Source organism: Acomys minous (assembly GCF_964271855.1).
Source record: "Acomys minous genome assembly, chromosome: 11".
NCBI classification, from domain to species: Eukaryota; Metazoa; Chordata; class Mammalia; order Rodentia; family Muridae; genus Acomys; species Acomys minous.
In genome coordinates this window covers 32,794,398-32,807,800 of record NC_140492.1, presented here as the reverse complement: position 1 = coordinate 32,807,800, position 13,403 = coordinate 32,794,398, and the positions used below count along the sequence as shown (strand labels likewise).

Here is a 13,403-nt window from a genome sequence, read left to right as displayed (position 1 = left end):
CAGGCTGGACTGTTCCTGATAACAGGCACAGGGAATTCCAGGGAGTGCCGTACCCCATGCTAAGACCTTAGCCTCCAAGAAATGGTCTCTAACTGTACGTCGAGCTATCTCCTCACACATAGGATAATTAGTACTGTCTTCCTTCCTGTGATAAAGGTCACACATTACTAGGGCATGGCAGATGAGGTATTCTGGTTCCTTCAGCTCTAGCAAATGAGACACCTTCGCCCTCACTTCCCAGGGTTTATAACTCCCTAATTCACAAAGAAGGTTAGCCTTAGATTCTTCCCTCCATAAGACTGTGTGAGATTCATCATTGCAGGACTGGCTCCTGAGACATGTGTGGCTCCCAGATCACCCACTTCATCAGAGCGTTTCCTTTGGGGCTTCCCGAGCCAATGGCTAGGGAAGTGTCTATCCCTGACTGCCAGCAGAGCTGGCTCTGACACTCATTCTGGTCTTGGCAGGCTTCAAGTGAGAAAATGTAGCTTTGGGGAGAAAGTGTGGTTTACCTCTGTTGGGAGTGTTGTAGGGGAACCGGCTGGCCAAGGGTTGGGGATAAGTCTTACCTGGTGGTCCCAGGCCTCTCTGGGAGATAGTACAGGCCAGAAGGATGGCATAGCTCACTGCTGCTGAACTTGCCCAGGGGCCTGGTGCATCTAATCTATCTGTCCTAGGTGGCTGCCATGGGCCTCTAGGGATGGGAGCTGCACTCTGCATCGAGAATATGGTGCACAGGGCATGCTGAGGCTTGTGGCCCAGGGTTTGCACCTGGTGGTCCCAGGGAGCTGCTGGCCTATATGCACTTACAGGTGAGGTCCAGTACACGAAGCCGGCAGGGGGAAGGGCGTAGCTCACCACTGTTGTGTTTGCCCAATAGGCAGGGAACTGTTGGTAAGTAGGGGTCTCACTTTTCTTTCCCAGGTGGCCACCAGGGATTGGTGCACTGGATCAAGAATGAACTGCGCAGGAGAAAGGGAGGGGCTCTCCACTGCTAGGTGTGCCCGGAGAACAGGGCAGGCTAGGAACTGTAGCCTGGGGGCCACCGGCCTCGGGAAATGCATGTAGGGGTAAGGCCCAGGTCTGGGCTCTCTTAAGTTACCAGTGTCTTTGGCAAGCAGGTAACACTGGGCTTTGCGTTCCTCACTACCATACACTGTTCATTTGATTGTACAAGACAACGTTTCCCTCTGTGTCCAGCCATTGGGAGGCCTCTGCACCCCGAGGGCTGATTACTGACTCACACCATCACCATTCCTAGCCCATAGTTACAAAGATCAAAAAAGGCAACGAAAAGACTTCAATCAACCTTTAATGGTCCATCAACGTTTGCTGTTTTGTTACAACCATCTTAATAATAAAGTCTATGAGTATATGTAATAAATATATATGCATTTTCACCAATCCCAGGAAACCTAGAGTTCATTTGATGCTTTATGACATTATACTGGAAAAAATGACATTCAACATTTGTACTGTGAAAATTTACATTGTGGCTAACTTACACAGAAGAAATGCACTTTTAAAACTACAGAATCCAAAGACAGGATTTCAAACAGAAAAAACAAACCACTACATCAAATGAAAATGAACAAAGCCCTTTTCTGTCACTAATCTTCTCTATTAATTAAATCATTTGATGGGCCCAAGAAACAAACATTTACTTTAGACACACTGGCCAGACACATTTAAAAATACTGTAGAGGACAAAGGTACAGGGAAGAGTTTTCCTTGAATGTCCATTCATTTGAATCAGGTTACACAGGTTGTAAAACAAACCTGTAATGTATAGCTTAACGTGTATAATGAATTTCTTTATGCACTGAACAAAACAAACAATACTATTCTGCACTAGTGGTATTTTGTGCTTTCATAATTGATTTTTTTTTAAAGCTAATTTTGGGCCCGTGGAGACTAGGGTTCAATTCCCAGCACCGAACAGTGGTTCGCAACCATCTACATCTCTAGTGTCACGGTATCTGAACCCTTTTTTGACCTCCTCACAGGTATGCATGTGATACACAGACATACATGCAGGATAGACAGTCAGACATATAAAATAGGATAAAAATAAATAAATAGTTTAAAACGTAAGAAGCTAGTTTCTCTGCTTTGTTATTTTTCTCTCTCCATCTAGCCTTCCCTCCTTCCCTCTGTTGTCCCTACCTCTTTCTTTTAAAAAGGGTCTTGCTAGGCAGCCCAGGTAGACTTGAACTTATAATCCTTCAGCCTCAGCCTGCTAAATGCAGGGATTAGAGGCATGCAGTGCCATGTCTGCCAGTATGATTTTTCTTGATACTTCGAAAAATATATTTCAATCCGACTATACCAATCTCTAAAGAAAATTTCATGATTGAAAATTGATTCCAAGGCTGGGTGGTAGTGGTGCACACCTTTAATCCCAGCACTTGGGAGGCTGAGGCAGGCTGATCTCTGTGAATTTGAGGCCAGCCTGATATACAAAGCAAGTCCAGGACAGCCAAGGCTACAACCCTGTCTCAAAAAGCCAAAAAGCCAAAAAGAAAAGAAAAGAAAATTGATTCTAAAATCCTAAGCATATATATAGAAGCACACACAAAACTCTTGGGATGTGTCTAAATAGAGAGATCCACTCAGTGAATGGTTTGGGGTCTTGGTAATGGGTAATTGACTCTCATTAGGCATCTTCCTCTTCGACATTAATATGTGACATCACATGCTCATATAACATTTTATAACCAAGTGAAATAAAAAGCCCCTCCAGATTGCAACAGTAAGATAATCAGATTCTGTAGTACTCATTATGACTGCAATTATGTAACAAAACACTCCAAATATAGTTCAGTTATTGCAGTTATTAATCATTCTGGGTTTGTTTCAAGTGCTTGTTTTACAGGCTGCTGGATGGACTCCATTATTCTACAGGCTGAATGTCGAAAGTCAACCCCACACATGTGAATCTGCTGTGCTAAAGGCCTTTCAACATAATTTACCCTTTCCATTTGTATTTGTGAATAAAAGAAAATAGGGAGAAATAAAGCTGGTGTCAATAGAGTCACTGACCTTTGCAGTAAACAGAAGACAGTCCTTAACACAAAACAACTTTGCAAATAAGAAACCTATTTTGCAAGAACTAGAAATTGTGCTGCTTAAGAAGTTAGGCTTGGAATACCAATTGTTCTTACAAAAAGAATCTGCACATTTGATCAAGAAACAGTAAGAGGGTTGGCAAATATATATATTTTAAAGGAAAGGTTTAAAACACCCATGTTATAGAATACAGTCCTAAACAATTATGCACAGAACCATGTATCCTAATTAATGTAACTATAAAATAACTATTAAGAGACAAAAATTTATTATACAGAACCAACACCATCTGTCCTACTTTAAATCATCACTATAGATATATTTCAAGGAATGAACTTATACTTGAAAATTTCTTAAGCCTATTCTTTGAGGCTGAAGTGTGAACTGTTTAGGATTCCAAATGGTCCTAGGGAAAGTCCCTCTGTAAGTATTTAAATACTAGCACACACAAAACTCAGAAGACATACACATAAAAACATATAATACATATATATATATATAGAATACACATGTGTATATTACATATAAATATAATAACATATTATACATAATATACATATAATATATATCAACATGGCTTACAAAATTCATGTCACAATTTTCCTGTACTCATGTTTTTTTTTTTCTCAGTTTGGCTATATACATTGGGCCCCAAGCTTTGCCTTTTTGAGGGATCACCAAAAGGCTGCATTTCTGGTCAGTGGGGGCAAATGTGAAGTCTTGGGAGCAAATCTTTGCTATCCCACTAATATCTACAGGCATGATATTACTGTTGGAAATTAAGATCTTACTTATCACATCTTGATTTTCAGCCTTGGAAAGCGTGCATGTCGAGTATACGAGTATCCCTCCAGGACGTAAGGCTTGAATTGCAGACCTGTGTGCAATGAGGGAAAATGAAGAGATGAGTTAGTTACAAAAAGGAAAGTAGGGGACTCAAGTCAAGGAGATTAGATACTAGCCTTACTCTGGCTAAGGATGCAGTAACACTGGTGATCTTCAGATTCTACACATGGTTCATTTGTATTTATCACCGATGATTGGAAAATGGTAACTAGAAAATTCAAGATGGAAAAGTCAGAGAAAGTGAGTTTTCTTGAGGGTTTGTTGTTTTAAGGGTAGGGAGAAGGAGAAAGAACACGGATAATGTGTTTGTCTTTTAAGTCATGGAAATAAAAGAGAAAGAAAAGGCACTAATTGGAAACAGACACAATAAATCATTGATCATAATCTATATACTCTAGGTTGGGCTATCAGGTAAAACACAGATGGTATTAACCCAAGAAAAGTGGATTATTCTAGGATAAAAAGGTAAGACCAAGAAATGAGTAATCAGTATATAAGAAAAAGAACACAAACAGCAAAAATATGGCCTAGGAAGAAACTGACAATTCAATTCAGGGAACAAAATGTGACACATTAAACACAAAAAGTTCAGCAAAGACACATCACTCATAAAACAACAACATTATGAGAAAATAGCAAGAAGATAGCACATAAAAATTTAATATATTTTTGTCAAAATAAGTAATATTCTGTAGAAGCACTTAGAAGTTAAAGGTCAACATAGCCCACCTCCCTTCATAGTACAACAACAAACAGACTCTAAATATGATCAATCAAGCTTGTCCAAAATGCAATAAACAAAACTGGAAAAATAATGCAGAGAATTTTTGATAATGAGGAATTGAATGAATGTAATAAAGAGATAACTTTCCAGAAATGGGGCAGAGCATGACTCTTTAGATGGAATAAGCCATCAAGAGGCTACCACATTCATTATTACTCACGTAAGACCTATGCTATGGTGGGTATTGTCTAGGTGTTGGACATGTATCACTGAATAAAACAAAACAAGGTAAACACTAACAATCTAAAACACCTCTTACCATGTGTGATGTCATATACCTCTAATTCCAGCCCCAGAAAGTCTGAGGAAAGAGAATTGCTATGAGTTGGAGGCCAGCCTTGGCTACATAGTAAGTACCAATGGCAACCAGGCAACCCTGTCTCAAAAAGCCCTAAGGAAAAAGCACATTATATCCAATAACAAAAGCTCAGCCCTGAACACACACACACACACACACACACACACACACACACACACACACACACACATATGTTACATTGCATAGGCTAATCAGGTTGTATTTTTAAATTTAGGGACATACACATATGTAAGAACAACTAGTGAAAAAGAGGCCATGTATCTGAAAGAGAGCAAGGCAGTGAATGTGAGAGGAAGGAAAGGGATGGTAGCAATGGTGTCATTATATTAGTCTCAAAGTAATTTTTAAAATATTTTATTTAAGTATTTTTAAATACTGAGAGGATTGGAAGGAGAGGGAAACTACAGTCAAGCTGTAATGTATATTTTTTAAATTATCAAAGAAATAAATCTAAAAACCTAAGAACAACAACAATAAACTCTTCATTTTCACAAATACCACATTCTCATGACTGACTCTGAGAGACTGACTGGAAAAATGAGTGTGCCAAGAGAATGAACTGAGTCCCTCAACACACATTGTCTCTGCATGGGACTGAATTTGGAAATGGGCTCTTTAATGAGATAATTGACTTGAAACCCAATCATTGGCGAGGATATACTAATCAGATTTAGCTGGTATTGTTATAGGAAGAAATTTAGATATAGGGTCACAGAGAAAGGAACATGTAAGCAATAGGAATAGGAGTTCTGCAATCATGCAGCGAGGCCTCAGAAGAAATCAGTGTCTCTCAGTGTCTCTCTTGCAGCCTCTTAGCTGTCAGAAATAAAGTACTTCATAAGTTACTCAGGTAGGTGCGTTTTACCACCATGGTCAAGGCAAACTCATAAACACCTACCAATCTATACAAAAGAACATGTCAGCATCCAGATGAGTTCGCATGCATTTTTATTTCATGCGTAAATGAGTAGCAGGTACTGTGAAGAAAACTAAATCAAGATAAAGAGATTAGGGGTGAGTGATTGAGCAGTGGGGAATTGTACTGCGCCAAGCAGATGTGCGAAGGACGCATATTCTACACTGCAGAGATGACCATTAAAAGTCCCTGGGGCCTGGCCAAGGAAAGAGGACAGCTGTGTGGCTAGAGGCAGGGTAGAGAGGGGGGCTATCATGAGAAGAGATCACAGAGGGCAGAGATGCAGCAGGGCCTGTGCATGCTCACAAAGCTCACCTTATACACGTGAACTGAAATACACTGCTAAAACTGAAAATGCTGAGAAGAAAGAGAAAATATTAAATGCCTCCAGAAGGAAAAAGGAACAGTAATAAATGGGTCATTTCAGCATTCAGAAATCAGGCTGGCAACAGTGGAGGTCAAGTAAATTCCATTTGCAGCTGACCCCTCAAAAATATGCACAAAGAATACAGAAACTCAGAGATCTGATGACTCTGAATTTTTTTTTTCCTGTAGCAAACAAGAGAGATAAGTCAAGCAGGAGAAATGGAAGCCATAAACGAGTAAACACAACATAGAACGGTGAAGAGCAGGAAGGTGTGAGGTTTGGAGGGAAGTCTCCTCAAGCAAGGACAGGGAGGTCTCCAAGAATGATTGACAGGTGAGAAAAACCTGAAGACCTGCCACAGGTAGCTAGGATACAGAAAGTTTGATGCTCCCCTCTCATTTGGCTCCAGGAAAATTCTTGCAGTAGTACTCATGTCATACAACTGAACTAAGAGAAAGAGAAATTTAACTTTAACACATTGCCCAAGTCTACAATGAATGATATTTATTAAGTTCAACAACATATACTCTTTATTGAACTTCAATATTCAGAATCACTCTATGGACTGGTATTAGTAATGTCTTGATAGTAGATAAGACTTCAGAAAAAATAGTACCAGGGTCGACAACTATGAAAATGAAAACACCATCAAAAGGTATTGAGACTCATTATACACCCCTGAAAGAAACAGAGGAAGGCTTACGGACAGCTGAAGTCAGAACAAAAGAGACAGCATGGTGTCATGCTAACTACAACAGAATCAGATGTGCTTATCGAATATTAAAAACTTTTATGTTTCCACTTCTAAAGTGAGAACAGATAAGCATCACCCTAGGATACATATGTATATGTATATATGTATATCTTCCAATATATAATGTCCAAATATAACATAAAAATTGGAGAAGTCCTTTTCAAGGAAGCAGAATGGCACACAATACAATCCTTCTCATTTTCTAAAGCATCTATATTTTTCCAGAAGCTTCCTACATAAGTGCTCATCAGGCTTAAACCTTATTTGAAATATAAAGTAAAATTCTGTCTGTCTCAGAGCAGTGCTGTAGTAAACAGAGCCAATGTTGTTTACTGGTAATAGAATAAAATGCAGTGGGAAATGCCTTATAGCCAGCACTACTAACAGAGAAAGAATGGTCACTCAGCCACAGAAAGTGGTCCACTTGCCATGGTGCTTTATAGCTGACCTAGGATATCCAGCTCTCTTCGAATTTTGTGTTGCTTTTCACTGTCCAACAGAAAAGGCTGAAATGCATCTCGTACCTAAGCATATAGTTAATGAAGCATTTAAAAACAAAGCCAGGCACATTTCTACCAAGGAAACCATTATACATCAGAACATTTTGAATTCTTAAATGAAACAAAATTCTTACTGTATCTTTGCAAGTTTACAAAGTATACACTAATGGGACTCCAGGCCTACTCTCACCGAAAAAGCACCAAAACCTATAGGTTTACGTTTTTAAAGTTTTCTTTAGTCTTAGAGTAATAAGCTTACAGAAATCTATTTATGGTCAAGCTCTGTGGTGTATGATGTAACTATATATATGTTTTGCTGACTAAGTGTTAACACTTTTGATTACAGAGTGTCCCTCTAAACTCTGCAGGGAAGAAGAGCGTGTCCTATATACCAAACATGTGCTGTATGCTCTCAACCCCCATCCAAATGTGAGTTCTGAAAACACCAACACCATACCTCATGTGTTTTGAATCAGACTTTGAGCTTCTGTCTCATATTCAAATACATTATATTCAATATTCATTGAAAAGTTTTATAAAATAGGATCTACAATATATATAGGAATAACCACATAATTATCCATTAAACATTTCATTCAATACTTTATACAAGCAGACAATAATTTCTACATGCAGCACAGTGGTAGAATACTTTCTCAACATACACGAGACCTGGTTCAATCCCCAGTCAACAAGGGCAAATTAAAGAAGCATCAGCGAGGCAGACTTACTAATAAGTAGTCTATGATGCTCACCAGTGCATTCTTATGCTAACATTTAAAAGAAACCTAGATTCTTTTGATTTTTCAAGATATCAACAGTTCCATCCCCTTGATGTCAAAGTGCTTTTATTTGTGTTTGTATTAAAAAACAAAAACAAACAACAAAATAAAACAAAAGAAACCAGAGCTCTGTGTACAGGTTCTAACTGAACCAATTGTCAAGGCATTCCTTTTATCTTCCTGAACATCAAATTCTCTGCTTTCACTGAAGCTTGTCATCCCTCAAGGGTCTACTCACAGGAAGCTTCAGCCACCAAATACTGAGATACTGGCTCAAAACCAAGGTAAGAATGTGCTCCTTCTCAGCACAAGAGAGCTTGTCTTGAGGTTCCTTGAATGGCTCACTAGTTCCAACTACTGCACATGACTTACAGAAAACAAAGAGAAAAGGCAAAGGCTACCTGATTTTAAAGCCTTGATGGAAAAAACACTATTTTCATAACAGCACATGCTTCACAAACTTGGAAAGCCAAACTAAAATCAGTAAGCAAACACATCTGAGAACCCTGACAGCTATCGAAGTTCCAGAGGGAAAGCAATGTAAAACCAACCAAGATTTAGTAAGTAACACGTGATGTCCTGTCCTGCCTTCCCTAAGGCAAATCTCAGTCTCAGTGAATGTTCTATATGTAAATACTATTAAGTCCACCTATTATTTAAAAACTATAAATTCCCCTTTCTCATTTATTCTTCTATTGCCTGATTAGAAAACCCAGCATTCAGCAGCGAGGGTCACTGTTAATTAGATCAGTATATTTAACTGTTTTCTGCATTTAAAAAGTACCAAAATCACATTATAGGAGAACAAAACAAAATAAAAAACCTATCAGCACAGCAACAGTGCCACCTTTTGGCTAAAGAATAAAATGGTTTTAGTTTTCCTACTAATTCCTCAAGATTGGCCAGGAAGTAAGCAACATCTTTTTTGTCATCACTATAATATAATGTATTTTAAGATGCAGATCCTGCCTCACCTCCAATTTTGGATGGAGAGGTAAAGGAATCATAGATGACTCTACTCTTGACAATTTTGATGGTGACTGAAAATAGCATAACTAATATATTTATTTTTCATATTTATTTATGTCCTTCTACTGTCACTGTAGAATGAAGGCAACTGTACTGTATCACTGGACATAAATATGGGCAAAGGGAAACACTAAAACAACACTCATCTATTCAATTAAATAGACATAACACAGTCTTAGCAAGCTCATACACTAGGGACTTTAGCACACCACTTAAAAAAAAATCAAGTAAGGAAACTCCATGGTTAGAACATTTGGTGCTTTCAGAATTGCTGAGTTTGGTCCTAAGCACATACACTGGGCAGCCTGCAACCATCTATAGGTTCAGGTCAAGGGTGTCCCCTTCCTTCCTTTAGCCTCTACTGGTACCAACACACATGTGGCACATAGACACACACACAGAGAGACATGAAAATAAATCCCTTTTAAAAATCAAGTAAAAGTATAATAGTTTTCAGCATTAAAAGTCAACATAAGTAGCCAATTCTGTAACAGGTTATATTAATCACTGATACTCAGACAATACTTTAATTCTGGATTATGGTACTTCACAAGGCATTTGCACCTTGTGCTGAAAAGAAAAGGGGTGACCATAATAAGAAAATAGGAAGCATCCTACTATCACTACCAAATGACAGATAAACTGCAAAGATACAACATCTCCTAGAGAACACTACACACTTGGCATATATCATCCCATAGAGACAATTTCACTCTTTGGGAAAAAATAAAATATTTCTGAATAAAAGAAAAATGTAGATTTGGCTCCAATTAACTTGGAGCAGGCAAGCAAAACCCTTTCTATTCTAGGACCCCATAAACGGAAGCCCCACAAAATACTCAGGGCCTTGGAGTATCTTAATTCAAGTGGTGTTCTGCTCTCTTGCAGCAAATCTGACCTGTGCTATTGCTTTTTCTGTATAAAGTGTTTTTGCTATTCTGTAGTCTGTGTGCACTTTCATTTCATTCTTAAGATGGCAGGAACTTGGAAACAGGCAGCCTAAGCCCCAACTGCCAACTACCAGGAACAGACTAAAGCGTGTGAGGCACATGTGATCTGCCTACATAGAGCACTACTTGATATTTACTTGATGCCTAAAGAGCACTGTACATGTGGTCTTAACGAGACTTTACAAAGTGTACAAGGTAAGTAGTCTGACTCCATTTATCAAAGCAAGGGTCAGAAACCGTGACTAAGTTACACTGCTAATTAAGGAAGCACAGGCTCCAACCTAAGCTAATAGCAGAGCAGAGCTATAAGCTTCACCACTGCTTTCTCCTAAAGCGAACAGTGAAAGAGCAAAACTAGAATAGAACTAGGACAACAAGACCTAGGATGCCAGACATTCATTTTATCATCCTGACTGCGACTGGACCAAATGCTCACGGGAGGAAAGGGAAAACTACATGCCCTCGGGTACTTTAACATAAAGAAACCAGGAGATGGCAGGTTTGAGGAATGACCTGAGGACCTGTTGTACATAATGTTAGTTATGCTTGCTCACCCCTTCCTACAAGTAGCTACTAATTAAACAGTAAGAACAGGACTGGCTGTCCTGGTGGGCCCAGGCCCTGGTGACTGTGGAAACAGTTGGCTGTTTACTGAATGCCAGTACTACTTTAGGAATGTTACTTATGTTATTATTTATTTAGGTCATTATTATATAATGTGTCTTTTCTTCGTTATATCAGGAAAGTAATTACCTTCATTAATACCGAATTTGGTGTCGTCTGGATGTTTGTAAACTGCTATACAATTTAATCTATGTCATCTCTTTCTACAAGGACCATTAAATCACTTTCCATAGTCATTGGCACCAACATCTTTTGCATATGTTTTTGATATTTTAACTATTTTTTATCTTACACTAACATATTTCTGTATCAATTAAAGCTAATTATTAAAAAAAAATACAGAATTTGGTATCATGCCAGAGTTAATACAGTAGAATCTAAAATGTAATAATGGTATAATAAGTAAATAATAGGGAATAAAGTTAAAAACTAAGTTATAACCCTAGAGTGATAACTGTTGACTTTTAAAAACTTCACCACTCTTCTCAAATACTTGGTTAAATATTATTCTAAACATATCAGTGAGGGTGGAGAGGTTAAATAAAATTAGCATTTGAATTGAGAGACTAATAAAGCAGGCTGCACTTGATAACATGGGTGGGACTTGAACAATTAGTTGAAAGACTCAGTTGGAAAAAACAATGACCTCACTTTAAACAAGAAACTCTGTAACAGATTGTAATGGACTAAAAGTGCAACATCAGCTCATCCCTTGGTCTCCAGGCTGCTGGCCCACCCTGTGCGTTATGGACTTATCAACCCCGCTAACTGCATACAGCTTCTCTGGAGAACCCTCGCTAATGTGGCCAATGACCGTGACTATATCATCACATATTTTTTTCAAAGCTGCATTCTCTGTCTCTTAATAGCATTGTTTAATTGGCATGACCCTTAAAATGCCCACACAACTACAGATCTAGTAGTTTAGACTGTATGTATGTAGAAGACATCAGCTGTGCACACTTCCTCTTGGAATCACAGGGTATCATCCAACTTCTGGACCACTGGGCTCATGGAGGAATCCATCAGCTCTTCTACGGATCTATAACACCATTAAAGTTAGAAGCTTTAGAGTAACAATAGCCTACATAGGGTTTGGGAATATAGAGATGGTGTGGTGGTTGGACTAGGTATGGCCCCCATAGACTTATATGTTTGAATGCTTGGTCCATAGGGTGTGGTACTATTGGGAGGTGTGGTCTTGTTGGAGCAAGTGTGTCACTATAGGGGCAGGCTTTGAGGTTTCCTATGCTCAAGCTGCCCAAGTTGCTGTCTGTGGATCAAGATGTAGAACACTCAGTTCCTTCTCCAGGACCATTTCTGACTGAATGTCACCATGTTTCCAACCATTATGATAATGCACTAAAGCTCGGAAACTGTAAGCCAGTCCCAATTAAATGTTGACCTTTATAAAGTTGCTATGGCCATGATGTCTATTCAGAATAAGAACCCTAACAAAGCAGAGTATTCCTATTCATGGGTTCTCCCAATATCATGTACAGTCAGCCTGCTCAGCTCAATGCAGTCTATGTAGCCAACCCTTGTAATTCGATGAGATCTAATTCTCAGACTGCATCCCTTGCAGCACATGGGGAGAGTCTTCTCTAATCAAACAAATGCACAATTCCTCTGCTCCCAGAGAGCCAGACAGATATGGTTCTTTAACTAAACACCAAGTCATGAAACTAAACACATTCTTTGCTTCTCTTTATATGCTCAATTCTAAGGCTTATGTAAGCTGTTTCCCCCAACTATGCTTCTTTTTTTTTTAAATCAGATGAACACTTATTCATCTGTCAAAACCCTCTGCAATATATGCTGTCTCTGAACCCTTCACTGATTTTTCATGAAATTCCCTAATATATTTCCCCCAAGCAACATATTTTCAGCTTCTTTAAAATAATAGGTATGTTATAATCATTCTGTATATGCCAATGTATTTGGTTTGTTCCTGTTTTGAGACAGGGTCTTGCTATAAAACTCTGGTTGGAGGTCCCCTTCTGTCACAGACCTAGGGGAGGGGAATAGGGTGAAAGAGGGAGGGAGTGGGAACGGGAAGATACAAGTGAGGGGATAACAACTGAGATGCAACCTGAATGAATTACAATAATAATAATAATAATAATAATAATAATAATAATAATAATAATAATAATAATAATAAAAAACTCTGGCTGGCTTGGTACTTGCTATATAGTTAGGCTGGTATAGAATTCATGCAAGCCCCCTGAATACTGGGATTGTGGGCACTATGCTTAGCTTATAATTTTAACATATAAGACAATACATGGATGAATGTTACCTTAAGAGGGATGTCATGAGGAAAATACTCAACACCAAACATAAGAAAATATTTGATGCCAGCAAACATAAAATAATCTTGGGTAAAGCCTCTAACTTTTATGCTTCAGGAGATATGAATGTAATAGAAGCCAGAAGCTTGACCAGCGGGGAGGGGGATGA

The 13,403-nt window shown here is 38.7% G+C and overlaps 1 protein-coding gene across 3 annotated transcripts in view; it reads right to left on the bottom strand.

The window, feature by feature from the left end:
* The window catches only part of NSUN3 (NOP2/Sun RNA methyltransferase 3), a 102,764-nt gene that overhangs the window by 53,254 nt on the left and 36,107 nt on the right, over positions 1-13,403 (bottom strand). For 2 of the 3 annotated variants that reach the window (XM_084801228.1, XM_084801229.1), the window contains exon 6: positions 3,861-3,946. In XM_084801228.1, the coding sequence (XP_084657354.1) occupies positions 3,861-3,946 (86 nt within the window). Of the gene's footprint in view, positions 1-1,294; positions 3,947-13,403 lie in introns of those variants that run through there. The other variant, XM_084801227.1, reaches the window with a different exon arrangement.